This window comes from Palaemon carinicauda, chromosome 44 (assembly GCF_036898095.1).
Source record: "Palaemon carinicauda isolate YSFRI2023 chromosome 44, ASM3689809v2, whole genome shotgun sequence".
Taxonomy (NCBI): domain Eukaryota; kingdom Metazoa; phylum Arthropoda; class Malacostraca; order Decapoda; family Palaemonidae; genus Palaemon; species Palaemon carinicauda.
In genome coordinates, this window is record NC_090768.1 from 26,579,064 (window position 1) to 26,603,170 (window position 24,107).

The 24,107-nt window shown below is 35.1% G+C and overlaps 1 protein-coding gene across 1 annotated transcript in view; it reads left to right on the forward strand.

The window, feature by feature from the left end:
- Positions 1-24,107, forward strand: part of LOC137634242 (glycine receptor subunit alpha-4-like) — a 323,608-nt gene that overhangs the window by 84,061 nt on the left and 215,440 nt on the right. Inside the window, exon 3 of the mRNA XM_068366518.1 lies at positions 1,796-1,914. Within this exon, the coding sequence (XP_068222619.1) occupies positions 1,796-1,914 (119 nt within the window). The remainder of the gene's footprint in view (positions 1-1,795; positions 1,915-24,107) is intronic.

The following is a 24,107-nucleotide window of genomic DNA, read 5'->3' on the forward strand; positions in this document are numbered from 1 at the left end:
CGAGGAGGCTTCGGGCTGATCATATGTAATCTCTAGGGCATTGTCATTGTCCTTTGCTTCTGCCATCCATGACAGATCTTTAAACCTTTTATGTCCGAAATATAGGAACTATCCTGAATTCTCATTGAAAATTGATTTAAGAGATGACATTTTCAGTCTCATTGGCTCTTCATTGAAGCCATCAGGTGTAAAGTGATGAATGTACCCAGTTACGTCATGAAGAGAGAGAGAGAGAGAGAGAGAGAGAGAGAGAGAGAGAGAGAGAGAGAGAGAGAGAGAGAGATTGGGTATAAACCATTTCATAAAGGTTGGTTTTAAACAAGTTTCAAGTAATGCGTAAATATATTTCAAAATTTTGGTATTTCTCACTAAATTTGTTCCTTGCATATGAATAATTAAAATAAATAAATGAAACGGTGTTGCTGTATTCATCATTAAACTATACGGAAGAGTAATCTATTTTTAGGAAAATTATTGATGGCCCTGAAAACAGAAAGTCGTGTGTGAGCAATGTTTCCCATATTACAGCTATTTGCTTCACCTCTATGAGAACTGAAGCTTTTGATGCACATTATCAGAAATCTGGATCGGATCAATATAACGTTAGTGATTACTCGATCTTGAAGCGCGATTCGTCGTTCGTAAGTAGAAAGGAATGTACTGACCTTGAACATTTGACTCGGAGTTATGTCTGTAGATTGCGTCTGGACTTATATTATACTGTCTGAAAGTTAAATATTGTTCGTAAAGAATTCTTTTATGCGAAGTGATGATGTTAATAATGTCTTATGCTCCATATCTTTGTCTTTTAGTGCAGGTATATTGTCCTCATTTCTGGATATGAATAGCATTTGTTGGTCCTAATTTTCCTGTCATGAACCTTGCAAATGGTTATTTCCTTCTTTCCACCATAGCAAATAGGATGCAAAACATCGTTTGAAGATAACCTACACAATCATCTTCTATTACGGCGTATTTGCATAAGAAACTTTCACTATCTACATTAATTTATGAAGCCTTCAGAGCAAGTGATTGTTGGCTGATTTGTAATAGAAAAGGCGTCTATTCTCGTTCTTTTGGCATCTTCTATCCAGCAGCATGAATCTAGTAGCGCTTTGAGAGCATTATGGGGCGAGTCTGTTACTCTCACTACACCAAAACCAACGAGTCATTTAACTTCATTTAATTTCTTTTTATGCTTTACCCTTTAAAAGGGAAAATATTACTCCATTTCCACTAAACAGTAAAAGGATTTTCTCGAATAAACCAGAAAAATTGCCTTGGTACCCCATCTTTTTGAATTTTGAAAATTAACGAAGAAGTTTATTTAGCCCTTCACCCTAACTATTTATGTTATCTTGAGTTTTTTTTTTTTCCATATGTGATGAGCAAAGCACAGATTAGGCAAGCAGTGGCTTGGAATGATTGATGCTAGTAAAATTAATTCAATAATGGACCTATGAAATTGTTTTGATGTGTACCTATTAACATTTTTTCATCACTAATTGATGTTTGAGGAATATCATATGGAGTTCAGCAATGTTGAGTGTACATTGTTAATTGGGATTGAGACATTATTATTATATTATTTCATTAAACAAATCTAGTAAATATAGTTACTTTTTGAAAAATAATGCATCAGGTAAGTGTTGAATCATTTTTGCAAGGGTCTGTTAATGCTTATTGAAGAAACTTATTTAGTTATATTAATTCCTGACAAGTGTATAAATTATTCATGTTGATTCAATTCACATAATTTGAAGTTACTTATATCTTGATAATCTTTCTTTTCCAGGACATCTGGAGACCAGATTCTTTCTTCAAAAATGCAAAAGCTGTCACTTTTCAAGAGATGACCATTCCCAATCATTATATTTGGCTCTATCAAGATAACACCATCCTATACATGGTCAAGTAAGTCTATGTTGGGTTTTAATGCTCATCATGTAATTTATCTGTCTATTGCTATGGATCCTGAATGGCATTGATGTTTCGAAAATATTAGTAACTTTCTTCGTTTGCTATTATTTCACTTTGTCTCCTATGATCCTCGGACTATTAGCTCTTTATACGACTATCTCTCTCTCTCTCTCTCTCTCTCTCTCTCTCTCTCTCTCTCTCTCTCTCTCTCTCTCTCTCTCTCTCTCTGTGCATGATTTCCCGTGTCTGTATTCTGTTTTCCTTGCTAAAATTTACTTTTGTTCAAGCTACAAATGCATTATGAACATCGAAATCACGTAAAATTAAAAAAAAAAAAAGGGGTGATCTACCTAATATCTCTTATGGCGAATATGATATGGACCACCTTGAAGCCTAATGAAAGCAGATCACTTGCTGGCATAACCGTTTGAAATGTAATTTTGTCAGACAAGTATAGCTCCCCAAGACATGAAATCCCAACAGTAAAAATGTCATCCAAAAAAAATAATAATAATAATAATAGAAAAAGGAGTTATGGGAATATTATGTGAAAGAGAAGAGTCTGAGGGGAGTTGGCTGGCATCCTTTCTGATTCCCTTCGAATAGGAGGAAGAGAAAATGGGAAAGCCAGAAAGGATGTGGAAATGTAGAAAAAGACGGAAATGAAGGGAGAGGAGAGTTGGTGGAGGAGGAGGATGTGGAGGACTAGGAGGAAGAAGAAGAAGAAGAAGAAGAATGGTATGATGGGGACCCTAACCAACAAGTCAAGTTTACCGTTCTTCTAATCCTCTTCTCGTTGGTTTCGGTCTTTGCATTTAGGATGCGGCTTTGTGATGGGCAGATGCCAGCGTCCATATGCGTGTATGGGAAGAGGAATAGAGAAACAACGATAAAAAGAAGAGAGTTATGAAATTGAAATAAATGGTTACGGGGAGAGACTGGTGGACTGTTTCCCCGGGTGCTTTAGATTGTCAGCTGTGACGTGAATGTTGTGGACTTTTCTGCCTTTGTTATTTACCAGACATCGTAAGGTAAAACTATCTTGAAACGAAATCTAGTTAGATGAATTTGTTACAGATGGTTTAAACTTGTTTGCCTCAAACATTACATGTTTACATCTTAAGTTTTATGGAAATATTTGAGAAAACAAATCCTGCATTCATCGTACGTGTCATCACTGTGACCTATGCTGGCTGTGGTGCGTTAAATAGCATCCGTTAGGAATGGGAAATAAATGTCAAGAATATTGCTTTAGTTAAAAAAATATTCCTTCAGTTCATATCGTTGTGTTCCCTTAGTTTTCCTGTGATATCGATCCAAAAGTGTGAATAATAACTTTCATATTGGAAAATAACTTTCGGCTTTTATTACATAAAAACCTATGCAGCTAAATACGGATTAATATCTGGAACGATTAAAATATTAGAAGCCTGAAAATAATCACATTCCAGTCAAATACCAAACCGACTTTCCAGTTCTCTCTCTCTCTCTCTCTCTCTCTCTCTCTCTCTCTCTCTCTCTCTCTCTCTCTCTGTCGTGTTCGAGAGTTGACCTCCGCCTTCGTGATTCAGATTTATGCAACAATTAGGTCCACATTTTAAGATTTAATGAAGTGTATTTTTGAGTAATTATTTTTTCGTGTTTTTTTATTTGGGGGGGGGGATTTTTTCCAGAGCAGGTTGGATAAATTATCACCAAAGGTCAAAAGTAGAAATTATATTATATTGACTGCATTTTATTCAATATCATTAAGCACTCCCGTTTAAGCGTTGTTTTCGTATAGAATTAGTCGACAGATTCTATTGGAAGCCTTTTTGTAATTTCACATTTCCAGGATTTTTTATGATAATAGGCTTATCGTCCTTGTCCATATTTCACAAGATGACTTGGAAAGTATTAACTGACAAGAGCAAAACAGAAATGACTAATGTAAGATATGCAGTGATCATCCCGACACTATTTGGAGAAAACGGAAAAAAAATTAATTTGGATGTAAATTAAATAATTTAGAAGAGCTCATAAGCTATAAGAGCTCATCTGCAACTATACAGTATCTGGAATATACAGAATTATTAGAATCTCTGTCAAATATAGCTGTAGGTAAACTTTTTCAGATTGCAATATGGCTTCATTTGCATTATACTATTCAAGAATAAATTTTATGCCATATCTCGCCTATTTTGTCTACTCGTTTTTAGTAATATACTGAATTGGTCCTTACAATATTTATGTATATCCTGCCCCTAACCTTAAATTTGTATAAATAACAATGAACTTAACTTGAGTGCCCTACAAGTGTCAAATTACCAAAGACATCCGATCTGATGGTACACCAGTTCACCAATTATTGCAGTGTTCTGGTAACTAATTGATAACCTGCAGTCAGATCTAAAGAGATTAAATTTTCATATTATTATTATTATTATTATTACCTGCTAGTTAGAAAAGCAGGATGCTATAAGCCCAGGGGCTCCAACAGGGAAAATAGCCTCGTATGGAAAGGAAACAAGGAAAAATAAAATATTTTAAGAACAGTAACAACATTGAAATAAAGATCAACATAAACTATAAAAACTTTGTTAAAACAAGAGGAAGAAAAATAACATCGAACAGTGTGCCCGAGTGTACCATCAAGCAAGAGAACTCTAACCCAAGAAAGTGAAGACCATGGTACAGAGACTATGGCACTATCCAAGACTGGAGAACAATAGTCTGATTTTGGAGTTCCCTTTTCCTAGAAGAGATGCGTATCAAAGCTTAAAAGTCTCTCCTACCCTTACCAAGAGGAAAGTGGCCTCTGAAAAAAATTACAGTGCAGTAACCCGTTGGGTAAAGAAGAATTGTTTGGTAATTTCAGTGTTGTCAGGTGTATGAGGGCAGAGGAGAATATGTAAAGAATAGGGCGGGCTATTTGGTGTGTGTGTGTGTGTGTGTGTGTGAGTGTGTAGGCAAAGCGAAAATAAACCGTAACCAGAGAGAAGGATCCAATGTAGTACTTTCTGGCCTGTCAAAGGACCCCATAACTCTGTAGCGGTAGTATCTCAACGGGTGGCTGTTGCCCTGGCCGACCTACTACCTATATCACGAACTGGTAAGTTTTACTTGACTTTGAAATGTCTTAGGTACGTCAGTTATCAAGTTATTTTTCTGAATAACTGGCGTTAAGAATGTGATTTTGGAAGGTGCATTGGAGGTCACATCGACATTGAAATTTTTCGATGTTTAATAAATGATACTACTTGATTTAATTGTTAAAGGCGAAATAGTTGAGATTTCATTGAAACCTTTGAACATGGAAATTTTATTTGTTTCCAGCATCTTTTGAGATGTTTGCAGGCATTGTATTTTTTCCAATATTTTCATTCTTAAAAAAAAAAACTTTTTCTATGATTTTAATCTACTTTTCATCCAAATATTTTACCAGACTTTTTTTGTTAATAAACCTCTCCGTAGAGACAGGTGCATCTATATTTATATATACACTCTTCTCATTTCGGCAGGTTTTATTTTCTTTTCCATGTTCAGGTCTTTTGTATAATTTGACAGTTAATTAATAACTATAGCTATTTTCATCAGCTTCCTGGTAATATCGAAATATTCATGAATGTTACATCTAATATTTCTACAACAAAGTTGGATTTTTAATCAGACAGACTTTTGTTGTATATGCATTTGAAGATGCCAAATACATTCGGTAGATTTCGGTCGGAAATATATCCTTTAATACCTTGATATACGCTAGAGAAAGAGGGATACTCTTTACAAGATCGTTATAAATTATATAGATGACATTATAAAAGAAAATAATTGACAACAAAAGCAAAAGCAATGGTTTTAAGAATACACAAAATACAAAGATGGAAAATATTTTTAGAACCAATTATCTCGCATCTTATCTCATGACGTCTCGCTTATGGACGGGAAAAGTCAAACTGCAACTGAGTAGGTAGACGGACAAAAGACAAACTCAGAGTACCTTATCTTTAAGGTCATCGATCATCAGCCTTCATGAGGCTACTGTTCCGTTAAACGTCCTTTCTCGGCAGCTTGGGGCGACTCTATATAGATGGAAAACGAAGGAAGAGAGAAGGGAAAAGAGATTGAATTCCATCGACGTAGACGACATCTTAGCACTACGTTTGCTGAGATGGCGATTATGATAGAAAAGGACATAGACTAGAGACTCGGGTTTTCCTTACAGTATTATCCAGCGGAAGATGATTTCTGGAAGAACATCTTTTTTGATGAGGGGACATTTCCCACCGATTGTGAAGTATCTTGTTCATTTTAATTGAATATAATTATATAACTTACGTCATTGCTCAAATTTTGTTATGCAAAAAATTTAACTCATTGGACATGTCTAGAATACATTCATATACAGTATATTCCAAAAAAAAATGATAAGGTCAATTGAATAATGTATATGTGACTATTCCATCTTAAAGAATATTGTAGATCAGTTAATCAATGTGCTTTTAATGTAGAATAATGTTCATACTCTATACTCTATAGGTCGATGATTTTCTTTGTATGTATGAGCCTCCAAATATTCAGCCGACATGAAGGAGTGGTAGAATCACGGTAGCACTTTTGCGATGGATGGCTGATAGTGGACCGAGATCAATAAATGTTTGAATCGGCTGTAGTACGCTGACATTCTTCAAGATATGCCGATACCATCAGTAAGAACGATACTAATCCCAGAGCTGGAGCCAGTATATAAAAGGGATGAACAATTTTTAGTTCAATAATAACAATGTAATAGCAGAACGGGAATGCAACCAAATGAAGGCCAAAGAAATACTCATTAGACATGCCAAATTAGCATGGGAGTCTCATCGACCTAGGCATCAAGAGATCAATATTCATGAAAAATTGACTTGGAGGATCTATTTCATAAGATGTTGGGTGATGTCATTGTTAAGAGCTACTGAGAGCTGAAAGAGAGGAAAATTCTTTGATGAGTTGTTTATTTTTCTTAGAGTGCACATATTGTAATCTATATACATTATTCATTTTGTTGAGTGTATATAAATACAGTATATATATATATATATATATATATATATATATATATATATATATATATATATATAGAGAGAGAGAGAGAGAGAGAGAGATAGAGAGAGAGAGATAGAGGAAGAGAGAGAGAGGAGAGAGAGAGAGAGAGTCTAGATTTTCATAACCTGAATGTCTAAAATTAACAATATTCAATGATTTACAATTTGATTTAGTGAAATATTGCAGAAAAGTAATTTTTAAACAAAATTAATGAAAAAGCAAGGCATTCTGTAACCGAACTAATCTATCTTGTAACCTACGAGTTGGCAACGAGCGCCAGTTAACAATTTTAGTATGTATATATTATACATGTTCAGCGCCGAAGCCCCCTCTCCAACCAAGCTAGAATCAGGGCGGGCCTGGCAATGGCTGCTAATGACTCAGAAGGTAGACCCAAACCCCCATCTGTAGCTCACAAGGATGTGAGGTTGCTAACACTACAAGAAACTATCGAGCTTGAGCGGGACTCTAACCTCAGTAGAGTAGATCGAAAGGCTACCATAACCCCCAAAAGAATTTCAAATGGAATGAGAGAACAAAGAATTTATATATATATATATATATATATATATATATATATATATATAAATATATATATATATATATATATATATATATATATATATATATATATATATATATATATATATATTATTGTTTAAATGATCCATGCTAAAAAAGATGAAAAATGTTGATTGGAGCTACCGACTCTGCTTTACATTGGGACTAAGGTCGAAAGAAGAATGACAGGAAGAAGAAATACTGAATGTTAAAAGACCAATTCCTGACTCAACCAACTGTAATGAATAGCGGAGTTTGTGCCATGATCAGTCGAAGCAAATAAGATTCCAGAAATACTGTAAGATTGGATTTGAAAGAAAACTCTGCAACCTCATACGATATCACATACGTCTTTTAACGAAGATATCCACATCATCTCCATTATCAATACAGGTCCTTTTTGACCCCTGTCTCTCTCGCATGCACCCCCAATTCGCTCTTGTCTCGCCAAGCCCGAAGTCTTTCATATCAAAAACTGGTTTGAAAGGGGATATCTCAAGATATTAGTATTTGCTCTGAGGATATATCCCCTGTCCATGGGTAGGCTGTGCAGAAGGGGGGGGGGGGGGGGTGTGGTGGGAGGGGAGAGGTACAACCCGACAACACAATATATCTCTCTCGCGCAGATATGGAGCGCTTTGCTCAACTTCTCAGAAGCGACTCTGGGGCTAGGTGGGTTTTACAAACGAAATCCTGGGTCTTTTGTCTGGAATGTTATCGCTAGTATTCTCTCTCTCTCTCTCTCTCTCTCTCTCTCTCTCTCTCTCTCTCTCTCTCTCTCTCTCTCTCTCTCTCTCTATTGAAAACATTGATAAAATATTGGCATATCAGCAGAAAGAATCTGGTTTATTCACCAGTCTGTTAAATATCAAGTAATTTATTGTTGTTTGTGTAATTCTTCTGTCATCGAAAATACATTATAAAGGACTAAACTAGATTTGCGGTCCTATGCATTTCATTGTCTCATTTTCTTGATTATACTTGATTAATTAAATGAGAACTCGTTATTAATTATTAGCGTTCAACGTTATTGCTATTAGATTCAGTTTTCAGTATTTTACCATTCAAATACTATTTAAAAATAGTTGAAATGACCTAATGGAGGTTTTCTGAAATTTCAGTTTCTATTAATATCATAGGGTAAACTGGGAAAATCATTATAAAAATCTTCCGCGTCCCAATATGTACGACAACATGTTTCTAGTTTTTTACCTCTGTCAGGTTATGTTTAGATAGGCGTGTATTTTTTATTTATGTTTGTATGTTTGTTTGATTGTAATTCGCATAAATCAAAAACTATTTTATCGAATCTCATGAAATTTGGTCATATGATTAATAATGATCCAATGACTATTTGATTATGTTTTGATAATGATTGGGTCAAAGGTCAAGGTAACGAGATCAAAAAGTCTTTTTGCTATATCGTGTTGATTCTTTATCCAATTTTGCATGAAATTATTGCTAAAAGGTGCCTAATTCAGTTGCCTATCTTGTGATTTGGTGATTCGATCAAAGGTCAAGGTCAAGGTAAAAAAACATCGTTATGATGCATAATTCGATTGCCTACCTTGTGATATGCAACATGATCAAGGTCAAATTCACGAAAAGGTCAAAAACGTCTGTTTGCCATATTGTGGTCAATTTTTATCCTATTTGCATGATGCTAATGCCATAATGGGCATAATTCAATTGCCTATCTTGTAATATACAACATGGTCAAGGTCACAAAAGGGTCAAAAGCATCTTTTTGCTATATCGTTGTCAATTTTAGCTGATTTGCATGAAACTAGTGTCAAAATGTCCACAATTCAATTGTTTATCTTGTGATATACAACGTATTATGCTGACATCTTTACCTTGTTATCAGTCGGGGTTCAAAGGTCAGCAGGATCAATAAACTTCCAAAAATTGTAGCTTTGTTGTTACGCAGCCATTCTTGTCCAATTTGTTTGCATAACAATTTGATTAGATTTTGGAAGCGAATGGGTCGTACAGTAGGTCAAGGTCACTAAAATGTCAAACTCGTATTTTTGCTGTACTGTGGTCAGTCTTTATCCGATTTGCATGAAACAAGTGCCAAAATATGCACAATTAAATTGCTTATCCTATGATATACATCGGGATATATTGACGCCATTACCTTGTTATAGGTTGGGGTTCAAAGGTCAGCAAGGTCAATAAACTTGCAAAAACTGCAGGTTTTATTTTTACGCAGCCATTCTTATCCAATTTGTTTGCATAGCAATTTGATTAGATATTGGGAGTGATTTGGTCTAAGCTCAAGGTCAAGGTCACTAAAAGGTCAAAAACGTCTTTTTGCCATATCGTGTTCAATTATTCTCTAATTTGCGTGGAACTAGCGCCAAAGTACGCACAATTCAATTGTCTATATTGTGATTTTCAAAATGATGTAGGTGAAGGTATGCGCTCTAATGAGTGTCCGTTCTAATTTGCGTATATTAAGGTATTGAGATATGTACAGTTAGTTATACCTATGGGAATTGATGAAATCTTTTATTAAAGTAGATGTGTCCTTCCAAGTGGAAATATTATTTTTTTTTTAAGTATGTCCAATGCTATTTATGATTAACGTTTCTGTGTTACCACAGTCTTACTACTTATTTTTGTATTTATTTCTGCGGTTTTTTTTCTCTTTATATTCAAGTTTTATGTCTAGTTTCGGAAATGCTGTATTTCCCCATTTGCCAATTTGAAAAAAAAAAATTATTTCTTCCGTTAGTGTCAAACTGTTTTAATGACTTTTTTCCTTTTAGCAATATGTATATATATATATATATATATATATATATATATATATATATATATATATATATGTGTGTGTGTGTGTGTGTGTGTGTGTGTGTGTGTGCGTGTGTGTATGTATGTATGTATGTATGTTCCAGTACATTAATCTAAATCCCGATATACTTTCATTGAATTCATTCATATTAAGGAAAAAACAGAAACATCACCAATATTATCGGGAAATGTGGCTTGTAAATCAAGCCGCGTGGAGCCGGCTGACCGTAGAGACTGAATGGGTAATCCATTGGAAAGTGGATATCTCTCGGCGGGAGGGTGAGAACTCCCATCAGCTGTGATGGATGGGCGGAAACCATCCAGTGCAGTTGGAAGGCGTAAATCAACCTCCTGGAAAGGGTGAGCTTGGCGACGGATTGGGTATGTTGGGTGGGAGGAGAAGGCCCCCCCCCCCCCCCCCCCGCGTTAAGTTGTTTGTTTTCATTTTGGGGAAGTTTAGTGATCCTTCCGATCCAAGGAGGTTTTATAGTTTCGCGTTTGGGGAACTTCGTGCCTGCTAATTTTCTTGCGATTTTTGCGTTCCTGTTAGTGGCTGTTGGCATGTCCTCGTGTTTTTTTATTACCTCTAATTGTCACAATGAGATTTTTTTGGTCTTTTTTTTTCATTTAAAAATTAATCAGAATATATCTATCACCCGATGTTTATTAATGTACTCATATAATGGATAAAACATATATACTTTACACGCGCGTGCGCACACACACACGTGTATATATATATATATATATATATATATATATATATATATATATATATATATATATATATATATATGCAATTCAAATATTCAAATTTAATACAAGACCTTATTTTGAATGGTAGTTTTTGCACCAGGAAGAACGCAGGTTGAGCAATCACACTGTATCCAAGTCTTCCCTGGCGAAAAAGTTAGATTGGGGAAAGGAATTGTAGAAGCGAAGGATTCCAGATAAATTTACGTTAGTTAGGCTGATGTATTTTTTCTAGAGAAAAAGAAAACTGGCTTCCTCATGATTAAATACCCTAGGTTTTTAGGCTATCTACGGGGAATATCTGTAAGGCTTAACGAGATATATATAAAAGGTTAAATGATTTATAAATCTTATTATGGGTAGGCCTATTTACAAAATATGTTGTTACATTCTATGATAGGATTGGATAAATCACTAGAAATCAGCAAGTAATTAAAATGTCCTTTTTATTTGTTTTCATTATTATCATTCCCAAGATATATTGTTATTAGTCAACAATAGCTTAATATTTTAGTTTTGTTTTTGTGTTATAATGAAATTTTATGTAAGAGAAAATGTCCATTTTACGGATATGTAATGTCTAAGAGCTGTCATAATTTCATCGGTTCAGAAATAAACAGGTTAGAAAAATATGAATGTTCTTATAGACGTGTTGCATGAATATGCACATACTAGTGCTATTCATCTTTGGAATTTTTTTTTTTTTCACCAAATTAGGCAAAATTTTACGTGATTTATATAGTTCCCATTATCTATCCGCATACTAAATGTATGATTCTTAAGTAAAAGAAAAAACAACTTTCGAGGAAGAAAGCAAATATCCCCTTTCTTGTTTAATCAGCAAGTATTGTGAGTAATAATTTTAGTAACATTTATTCAAGAGATGTGCCCTTGTGTACCTTAACGCTGGCTAGGAATTTTAAACAAATGGCGTATGAAAATTGCATGATAAATACTGAGGGAATTATATTAGGAGAGAGAGAGAGAGAGAGAGAGAGAGAGAGAGAGAGAGAGAGAGAGAGAGAGAGAGAGAGAGAGAGAGACTTTCAGATTTTTTTAATATTTCCACAATTATACTTCAGGAGGTTAATTCCCGTAGTCGAGTTTCAAAGGTACTGGTCTAAAGGATATTTCTAGTTGCTCATTGATTTCAGTGTTATATTTTGAATATTGATTGTCTACCATGTTCTTCTCTCTAGTTATATTGATTCATCAATATGATAATGGACGTTTTTGGCTAATTAGGACTGTACTGAATTGTAATTGTGCAAAACAATATAATCCCTTGTGGAAATTTAGTTTGGCTAACTCATAATAGTGGTCTTAAGAAACTATGTGGACTATCCTAAGAATATCAATTATAATATGTGATCTGTATTCAAAACTTGTGGCCAAAATCTTCATAACGTTTGAGTCATGTTCAAAGTAATTTCTACACAATACTTTATGATACGTTAGTGTTTTCTTAAACTCATGTTTGCAACTCATTAGCCCCTGTTTATGCAGCGACTTGAGCTCTTGTGCATAGGTCCTAAGTAAATATCCACATTCATTTACATTTCTGAGTTTTGTATATTACTGCAACTATTCTGCTTGCTTTCATTTCCTTTTGCCCAACTGGGATATTTATTTCATTTTATTGTATGCTCTTCTCCACCAGACCTTTCTTTGGGACCTGGAGTTGATTTCTCATGCCGATTAATATCTTGTTTCACATTTTCATGCAATTCAATCCATGTATTGTTTTGCTTTTAATTTTTCATAACTTCAAAAGCATCTTGCATCATTCGCTTTTCATCTTATAGGTTTTTTCATTAATCTTGTTTCAATTACTCCTCGGTTTAATATCGATTAACTCCGTATTCTTGTTCCAAATATCTCCTAGTTGAGGTGTAGCTTACACTCCTGAAATATTCATTACTTTTCTGATGCCTAGACTTTAATTTCCTTTCGATATATCTATTAATTTGAAATCAAATTTACTCGTTTTCAAGAGGATTCTTAAGTTAGGAAAATATCTGGGAAAGAATCTCGCATGTCTTACGTTACTTGGTAATGATGATGATGAAACGGTATTTCAATGATTTTCTCTCAAATATCGAAGTCTCGGATAAGGAAAATATTAAATGTCTAAGATTGGAAAGTGAGTAAAACGATGCGAAGAACACAGAAAAGATCGAGTGTTTTTTTTTTTTTCTGGTTGAATAGAAATACCTTATTTTCTTAAAATCTTTATTTTCCATCTTAGCTGATAAACAGTTCCTGTTGAAGTTGCTGTGCAAGAACCTTTTAAAGTTTTCCTCATCATCCGTATAAAGAGATAAAACCAGAAGAGACAGACACTCCAATGGAATGGGAAGCGAAAAAGCTTTGTGTTTGCTGCCTGTGTTTGCTTGCAAGAACCTCCCTGTTTGGTGAACAAAGCCTAGAGAACAAGAGCATGAAATAAATGAAACAAACCATTGCACTTCAAAAGGAATGAGAGTGAAGCGTAGAAAGGGGGAAAAGTGGAAAGGCAGACATACTGGCATACAAATTTTAGTGAATGGCCTTTTCCAAATATAAAGGATGCAGAATATGTGGGGTTTCTGTAAAAATGGGATGTTGAAAATGGGGATGCAGTATAGGAAAAAGGATGCTAGGTATGTCCTCTTGGTGGGAATTATATTTCCTCATGTTGAAAATTCCCTTAAGAACACCTCAATGCTTGCTACTGGGTAAAGGATAGCTTTGAATCCACATTTGCGAGAAGCATTATAAAGAGAATACAGAGAAAGCCGATAGCTTCTTGTTCATTGTTTCCTTTTCAGCAATAGATCTGCTATAATTTTTTTTTCTTAATTTTAAACTGAAATAGAAATTCGCTTGTCACATAATTTACAATATTATGAATCTAAGAATACAGTTGTACGATTATGAAGTGGAAAAATTTAACAATATCTCATATGTAAAAGATTTGTCGATAGAAAGTTCTCTCATTTCAAAGAGACGGTACTTGAAAATCTTTCCCGTTGACTGGTTTGCCAATAATAAAATGAATAATCAAGTGTGCAGTACCAACCTCATATGGTTTGCCATGATGGAGAACTTTGCCAACGTGATGAAAAGCACCGATTCAAATTGAATTCTTCGAGTTTCTAACGACAGAGAACCCGGCTGGGTTGGTTTTGTTACCTATGCTCCTTACTGTCAGACAAAGAAAAGTCACATAAATTGAAAATATACCTCCTTAATGAGTAATATATTTGAAATATCAGTCGATGTAGTCCCATGAGTGAGTTTTTTTTTTTTTTTTTTTTTTTTTTTTAATAATAATATCCTATATTTTTCTTTCTGATGGATATTTTGTTTTCTTTGAAGGCTTATATACTATCACTGGTCCGGTTTTAATCCCTATGCAATTGAGGTAGGTTGTTATTTTATTCTAATCTTATGACCAAAATCGATAGTTGCAAACGTACAATTGACAAGGCATCGATTCTGAATACTATATGCCTGTTATTTAACTTCAATATCACATTGTTTTCATCCAAAGCATTAATATCCTTAATTGAGGTTTAATGGAAATTCCATGGGAACAAGCATGTTTTCTTTTCCAACTAATTCTCGCAATAATCTCGGAGCCCCCGAAAATGAACTACATGGCCTGCTATTATGTTATCAAAGTGATTTTACTTTACGAGGATGAAATACTAATTTTTTTCAAGGGCCAGTAACTTTGTATAATTACTGAACCTAGTCTTTTCCAAATTGGCGAAGCACGCAGACTATTTTTTCTATTTCTATCTTTGAGACAGCTTATTTAGTTTCATGTATTTGAACCTATGTTGCTTTTCCTTTCCAATTGGCCTGTCTATTTGACGACCTCTCTGTCTATCTTCCATTAGTTAATCATTGGATTCGTCAACTTTTCATCAACACCAATGTTCTACAACTTCATTTCTGTCAACTCCAGTCGCTCGAGAGTTTACGTCTTCATTAACTTCAAAACCAATCCAAAAACACGACTAGATCACGGCCAGTAATCACATTAAAACAGGGCCATCCCTCCTCTTTGAGCTTATGGAGGTTCTCCTAATGACCAAAGCCATGCCTCACAAACCTCTAATTGGTACCCGGATAAGTTCGTTAATGATCCCTTTTACCAGTTAAAGCAGGACCCTCTCCCCTTGTTTGTTGCATATGCAATAACTTTTATAGACTTTGTTCCATTAATCGTCTGGTTCCGCTAACTCATTTACTTGGCTTCCCGAATCGGTGTCTTGATTGGAAACCGGAAGAGTGCCAAGTAGTTCTTCTTGGCGCAGTAGAATCTATGAATAAGAGAGGTCAAATGTATTATTATCGTCAGGACTTATATTTCAGTAATATCAAGTTGATTCACAAAATTCATCATAGCATATAAAAGGACTTTAACACAGTTTTTTTTTATCGCAATCAATCGAAGTTCTGACATTTTTATTTGATAGTTTTTGTCCATTTTGGAAGCTATGTTCGACATGGACATAATTATCTCTCTCTCTCTCTCTCTTTCTCTCTCTCTCTCTCTCTCTCTCTCTCTCTCTCTCTCTCTCTCTCTCTCTCTCTCAAGAGCAGTCGCATTTAGAAGAAAGATATCTCTGACTATGGAAATTAGGGGGAATATCACCTCTCTAGTTTATGGTACGATCATAATGGATGGTTTATCCCTTTTGTGTTAGTCTCTTCGTCTTTAGCCTAGTTTTCTGTGATGCTTTTGTAGATAATCACATTATGTCGTAAATTACGGTAATTGACACGTGACAAAATATAAATATATATTCAGTTTTGAGCTGAAATTTGGGTTGATGAAAGGTTTCAACTCTGAAAAATTAGACACAACACAGAATAAATATATAAATATATAATATATAAACATACCTATATTTGTTAAAAAGCACAGGAGTCGAAACCGCATGGAATCTTGATATTTTAATTTTCAGAGGTTGACTACAGAAAGAGCCAATCATTAAGTGTTTGGCCATGGCACCAGCCACCCTTTGAGATACTACTGCCTAGAGTCTTATGGCGTCCTTTAACTGACCAGATATCGCAACATTGGACCCTTCTCTGGTTACAGCTCATTTTTCATTTGCCTACGCGTATACCGAATTTTCTGGCGTATTCTTATATTCTTCCCTCATCTCCTTACACACCTGACAACGCCAAGCAAGCCATATCTGTCTTCTTCACTGAAATGTTAACTACCGTAATTTTTCAGCGACTACTTTCCACGTGTATGAGTAGAAGATACTCTGTAGCTATGATAAGCAGCTCTTCTAAGAGCAGGCTACTCCGATATCAACCAATGTTTTCTGTACCACGGTCTTCGCTGTTTTGGCTTGGAGTTTTCTTCTTTGAGGGTATGCTCAGTCGCACTATTTTATCAGTTTTCTCTAGCTTGGTGTGATCAGTGAGATTCATAGAAGGGTTAAGGATGCCTGGTGGTTCATCAATAGGTTGCCCTTTCCTTCTCGGTTCCATTGTTTTCCCCTTATGGTATTCATTTTCAAAATCATCATTACTGTCCTTAATTCAGTTGAAGTGGCTATTCTGAAGAGTACTAAGCTTTGCATGGTGTGTTGCTTCTGTTAAGTTGGCCCGTTTTATCCGACATTTTATATTTTAGGCTATGGGTTACCTTTGGTCCTTCTATGTAAACAATGGTGTCTGTATTATTTTTTGTAATGATTATTGTAAAGTTGATTCCATGTATGATGATACCCTTGTATTGTTTTAAATTCTTATTTTGTTTGGAGAGATGCTAAGCAAAATCCAGAACCAGTACGTCCCACTACATCAGTATTTTCTGATATATTGCAGTGTTCGTGGACTACATGGTAATATTGGAGACTTTACAATTACCTCCTGACAGAATGATATTCTATTAAGTTCACAAACTTTGGTGCCTCAAAGATAAGAAAATTAGTCTAAGCTGCCTATTCTAGGTTTTATAAAACCAATAATGTTGGAACGAGAAGCAATTCGTAGTGAAAGGGGGATGGCTGAGAATATGCTTCTCATTAGTCCTACAATGAATAGAAATATCATGAGATTCAGGTCATAAATGTTTGTGCATGGGATAACAACTTTATTTTTTTTCTATCTAGCATTGGAATCCAGATTTGGTCGAATCTATGTTTGATTGTGTTCTTAGCACTGTTCGAGAAGGCCATAATGTATGTGATGTGCATTCGAAATAACCCGTAGGGAGCAGGCATATCTTTAGTCTACGGTGGAAAGTCAGAAAAGCCTCATTTATGAGGCCATCGTAATGTCGGATATTAGGATTGATTAAAGATTTTAGGGCGAGATTATTGATATACGGAAACAACTTCCATGTTCATGGAATATCAAATCAAAAATTATTCAAACTGGATTATAAAAAATGAAATGGTTGAAGAAACCTTGGAGTTCTCATACTAACTGAACAACAGTGTTGTATGTGAAAGACCATTTTCTTTTAATAGTCATTCTATTACCCAAGCCCTTTTCTTCTTTCTCTGCTGGTTACTTTTCACTTAAGCTACAGCAAAAAGGGCTATGACCTGAATCTCTCTTTGGATACAACAGTGACCTGATTTTACTCAGGTCGCCTGTGGATATGGTTTGGTTTATCCGGCCATTGCAGCACCATCCCCAACCAGACACATCTTTGATCAAGTGATAATAATCTCAGCGAATTTATTTTACAGACAGCCTTGCCTGCTACAATGTACACTTTTCAGACGTATCCTTAGACCGGAGTCACGTAGGAAGTCACGAGAAACGACGTGAAAATAAAAGTGGTAACAGAGACTATCAACTGTGTCATATAGGAAGTACGGCACGCAAGGAACGGGAAACGCGTGTGGCCACGTTTCGACCAAAAAGAGAACCTGTTCACTTTTTGTGTCACATTTCGGGCACGGCTGTTTGCTAAAGCGGCAGTTTTCATTTACTTTGATAATAAGATTGCGTGATGATTAAAATAAAACATAAATACATTAGAATTAACCTTCTGTTTTTTTTTTCTTATAATTTCTTCAAATAAGAATAACATTTCAATAGGTCTATCCTTTAAAAAAAAATAATCGAATTCAACATGCTGTAATGTTTTTATTTCTTTATATAAGAATTGAAATTAATTTTGATTTGAAAAGAAAAATAATATACATCGTTGTCAATCTACTGTTGTGAATTTTGTATTTTAAAATAATAGAATTTCTTGATGATTATAAAAATTACATTGTCCAATCTCCTGTACTAAGTGTTATTTTGGCAATATTGTTTTGTGTGTTTTTTTTTTCTGCAGTTGCTAATAAGTTTGAGAACTAATTTCAAACTCACCTGAGAGTCAAGATTAATATTTCTTCTGGTGATATTGATTTTCCGTAATTACAACCCCACAGATTGCAAATATGGAAGCACCAGTGACTTCAATTCTTCATAAGTCTTGTACGATATTCTTAAATTATGAGAATTTTTTCATCTGTATATTTCTCCTTTTCTGTTCCTCAATAGAAAATGCTCGTGACAGCAATAACTGTTTTTTTCTATTTCCTTTGTTTTATCAATAAAACCATTGTAACCAGTGCTTCATCATCCGAGGAATCCATCTTGTCAACTGACAAGCGTGTGCCCAAACTTACGTGTATGTGACAGCGTGATATGCGTCGTGAGATGTTTTGCATTTCGAAGTTTCTGTTTCTCGTCACTTTCTATGTGATTCCGGCTTTAGGTTCTTATAAAGTGTACGGGAATTAATGAAATCAACTGTACAACCCAGGGACATGAATGGTGGGCTACCCTTAAATCTGTACTCTTTTTGTAAAAGAAACATTTCCTTTTTTGTTTATGTCACTTTCTAAACGAAAAGACAACTCATTTGTCTGATGTGTTTGGGAGTAAGCAGAGTAATGTGAATGTCGATATTTCTCATTCATATTTTTCTCAAACTAAGCCAGATAATTTAGCCTTTTTGTCCCATGATATTGAAAGACTTAGGAGTCCTTGATATTTATCGAGGTATAGACCCAAATGAAATTTTTCCTGTTTTTATAAAGACTGCTAATTTCTTAGTTCCTAACTTGTCTTATGTTATCCATAAATTAATGAGGAAATGTGCTTGTGTTAGCTCTCGTCTTTTGATTTCTACCAAATTTACATAAACCCATACTGCATAAGTTCTTGGACATCTTTTAGCAAAATGTCTAAATAGATATATTGAAGGTAATTATCTGTTCCATAGTTTAGAATATAACTTTTGCAAAGGCCTAGGATGATGTGATGCCCCTCTTTCAATTTCTTTTGCTGTCCAGAAGTCCCTTGATTGTGTTTATGAAGTTTGTATGATTGTCCTTGATTTTAATGCTGCCTATGAATATGTTGATCAAAAGGCCTTTTTTTCCAAACTTAAGCAGATGGGTGTAGGTTGGTTTTTTCTTCACAGCCAACTATATATGAGAAATATTTAAGGAATAGATTGAAAGTAGTTGTTGATGGACTCCAAAGTAACTATGGGAATTTAGTATCTGTTACTTGGCTCATGATATGTGGTTTGGCCTGGTTAACAAACTTGTTACATATGCAGATGAGGCTACTCTCTTTGCATCAATTCCATGTCCTAAATATACACATGAATGTAAAGTTAGTGCTTGTTCGAAGTTAGTCGAGCACCAACAGAATCTAAGTATGATTGTAAGTAGGTCAAGTACAGTGAGTTTTCAGTCTCCATTTTTTTTTTTTATTGTTATTGAAAAAGCCTCTTCAACTATATCCAACTCATTTCAAAGTGATTGCCAATTTTCTTTCGAGACACATAGTCGGTTTGATTCTTCTTCAATTGCACATAAAAAACTCAGCACTGAGAAAGCCTTACAAGGTTTTTAGTGATCAATCCATAATGAGTTTTTTTTTTTTTTTATTCTTTCATGCTATCATATTTTATATAGTGATATCCTATATGGTTTTCAGCTGCTGACTCTCTTCTTAATTTGTAGGATATATAAGTGAGATCTATTAAATTTCTTATTTCTGATCTGGATATTAATCTCTGGCACCGATGTTCAGTTAGTTTTTTGTGCTCATTGCATGAGATTTTTCATAATTCTGACCATCCTTTGTATTAAGATCTTCCCATACTGTGCTATCGTCTTTTTAGTGCTAGGTATGGAGTTAATTCTAACAGTGTTGTCTTCTCCCTCATAAGGCTCAATACAGTAATCCAGAAGTTTCATTCCATCTTGGATCAAATTGTGAAATGATCTTCCTAATCTGGTGGTTGAATCGGTGGAACAGAAATTCAAACTTATTGCAAATATTTTAGCGTTGAACAGGTAGAGATAAGTCTCATTCTATACTTTATATAAGACTTATCTATTTTAATGTTGTTACCTATCTTAGTATATCTCTTTTTAATTATTTCTCATAAGCTTATTCATCTTTATTTCCTTTCTGCCCTTGGCTGCTATCCCTTGCTGGAGCCTTTGGGCTTATAGCATCCTGCTTTTCCGACTAGAATTGTAAACGGGCACTAGGTAGAGCGCATATCTCCGCATATTTCTTGTTGTATATTTCAAGATCGGCAATTGAATTATGCACATTTTGGTACTAGTTTCAAGCAAATCGGACAAAATCTGAACATGGTATAGCAACAAGATATTTTTTACCTTTTTGTGACCTTGGCCTTGACCTTTTGACCCATTTTGACCCAATAGCTCCCAAAATCTAATCAAAATGTCCTTGGATCAAAGCCCCAAATTTCATGAGATTCGGTCAAATAGTCTTTAAGTTTTGGGATTCATGTTTTACGTATTCGTAACCTTGACCTTGATTTGACCCAATCACTCTCAAACTCTAACGAGATTGCCCTTGTACCATGGCAAATCATCTCACCAAATTTCATAAGATTCGGTCAAATAGTTTTTTGAGTTATGCAAATCACAAACACACACAATCAGACATACAAGCATACGCCTATCAAAACAACCTTGCTGTAACGAAGTTGGCGAATATAATAACTGTTATCATTTGGTCTAGAGTTCTTGGGAAATTACTTCATTAATATTAGTCCGATTGGGGCAATACCCCGAAAGGAGTTATATACACGGACAAACAGATGTAGTTGAGGCAGGGATTAAAAGAAGGCACGTTTAAAGTTATGCCATTATGGTTGATTTAAGGATAGAGCGATTCCGCTCTGATATAGATGGTTTACCCCAACAAAACATGCAAAGATTATTCGATATTTTCCTGCATTTTATGGATCAATATCTCATCCAAATCTCCAAAATGGTGGTCGATATGATGACGCGAACGTCTTCTGAATTACAACATTAGCATTCAAAAATTATTAGACGGGGAAATGACAAGATGATTGTTTTGGATCCATTGAACCTCAATAAATTTTACTGTTTCCTTTCTTGGATACTGTCCAGATTGGCACAGGTAATTCGGGGCGATTTCAAGAGGATCTCAGAGCAAGTTTCAAGGCCTTGATAATAATAAGCAAAAGACTCTAGAAAAGAAGGTTATTGAGAATTGGGGAAAAATGGGGGAATTCAAGATCGTTAAGAAATAAAGAAAAAAGTGATATAGTCCCTGACTTGTACGAGATAAAATTTTCACAAACGAAAATAGATATCAGGTTATAGAGAGGAATACAGTCTTCAAAGGGTCTTAAGGGTTGTGGTAGCCTATTGGAAACGTCCCTGCCTCGCAATCTATTGGACTGGTGTTCGAGAACCGCTCGTACTCGACAGTTTCTTGTAATGTCCTCAACCTCACCATCCATGTGAGGTAGAGCCTATAGACCTACCTGCTTAGTCATCAGCAGCCACCTCAACCTCACCATCCATGTGAGGTAGAGCCTATAGACCTACCTGCTGAGTCATCAGCAGCCATTGCTTGGCTTTCCCTGTTCCCAGCTTGGGTGGAGGTGCTGCTTGGTCGCTGATTATATGTGTATATGGTCAGTCTCTAGGGAATTGTACTGTCCCCTGCATCTGCCATTCCCAAACAACCTTTAACCTAGATTTCTTCTTTAAAGTACGCTAATATGAAGAATGAGGCTGTTATTGTGTTGCCTAATTGCGGTAATTTAGACATGATGACTTATAAAGGTGTTTTTCTTGCAGTATGAGATTAATTCGCATAATGTGTTACCTTTGCTTTTTTCACTGGTTAAATTTTTCCTCTGCCTATGCTATTTAATCCCTGCTGCAGTCGAAGACTTTGTGGATTTGCTCACTGTTAATGAAAAGTTTGAAAACATCCCAAAAAATCGTAGATTGAATTAAGTGTTTAACATAGGAATCCTCCATGCTGCTTCTATCTTTCATAGATTTACCATCGAACAAATTCCTTTTGATCTAGAATGGAATATCTTGTCTTTTCAAAATGTTTATTTTCACGAAGTGCTTCTCACTCATCGTATCTTCTGTGTTTCTTCTTCATTCCATATTTAAGCTCCTACTAAAGCAGACCACGCAAAGGCAAAGGGATCTTCTCGAGATGAATTTGGAATTATGACGCCATTGCCTGTGCATTATCGAAAAAGGAAAAAAAAACCACTCTTAACGATTTCCTTACGGTGTCCTTTTGTGGTCTGAATGAAACCCAGTCCACGCTTTCATGTGTTTTTAGGCGCAAGCACCTACCTAACAGAAGACCACATTATTCCTTTCCCTCATTTTTCCTTTCCCTCTTTACGATTACTATCCATTTGTCCTATCTTGCGCTTTATATTCGTTTCATTTCTCTGAGATGACCATCATGCGTTAGTATTTTATCAGTTTTATTCTCTTTGCAATTAGACTTTACGAGTATTCATGTTTGTTATCTTCAGCTCCATTTTCTTTCTTGCGTTTTTATTCAGCCTTATCGCCTTTCCCAATTATATATTATCATGTTTTTCTTTGTTAGCCAAAGTAAACAAATTTATACCAATATATATTTATTTGCATCTTACTCTCAAATTTTGTAATCCTCTTTTTTTTTTTTTTTTTTTTTTTTTTTTTTTGTAGACATATTTTAACTTGATGAAAATGAATGAAAGCCGGGAAGACAGTGAAGAGGTTAATGTGGATGTTGGTAGAATAGAAGAGACTAATTCGTGTGGGAGTAAATTTAACGGACGATGTGATAACAGAAGAGTTAGGGCACAGAAGAGTTGCAGTATGAAAGGTAAAGGGCGGGTGCAACAAGATAAGGAGAACACTTGAATTGTCTTTGGAATCTAAGGTGGGAATGTAAAAGAGTATTTTTAGGTCAGTTCTTGTTTATGGGAGCTATATATACTTACATATACATACATACGCGCACACACACACACACATATATATATATATATATATATATATGTATATGTATATATATGTGTGTGTGTGCGTGTGTGTGTAAATTATATAAAGTATATATGTATATATATATATATATATATATATATATATATATATATATATATATATATGTGTGTGTGTGTGTGTGTGTGTGTGTGTGTGTGTGTGAGAGAGAGAGAGAGAGAGAGAGAGAGAGAGAGAGAGAGAGAGAGAGAGAGCATGACAAAAAAGTGGTGGTATTTTGAAGTGGTAGAAAAAAATTTACAGTGAAAGACTGTATCTTAATGTTATGAAATTATTTGGTTTTGTAGAAAGAATGCAAGACGATAGGATAGGTTGGTGAAAAAATGGTACAATTCAGAAGTCTAAGGAGGTAGCAGGTCAGGAAGTCTTGCGAAAATATTGAATAAATGGTGTATAAAATGTATTGGAAAAGAACAACTTTACCGAGCATGAGGCAAGAGAGTGCCTGATGCAGAGTATATACTGTCATATGAGTTGATAGTGAGCCTTATACGTACTAGTGTGAACCAAATATTGTGGAAATTCCTTGCGGAAGATGAACATCCAAGGGTATTGCATCAGCTAACCATCAGCCACCCGTTAAGATACTAGCCTACCGCTAGACAGTTATTGGGTCCTCTTGACTGGCCACATGGTACTACATTGGAT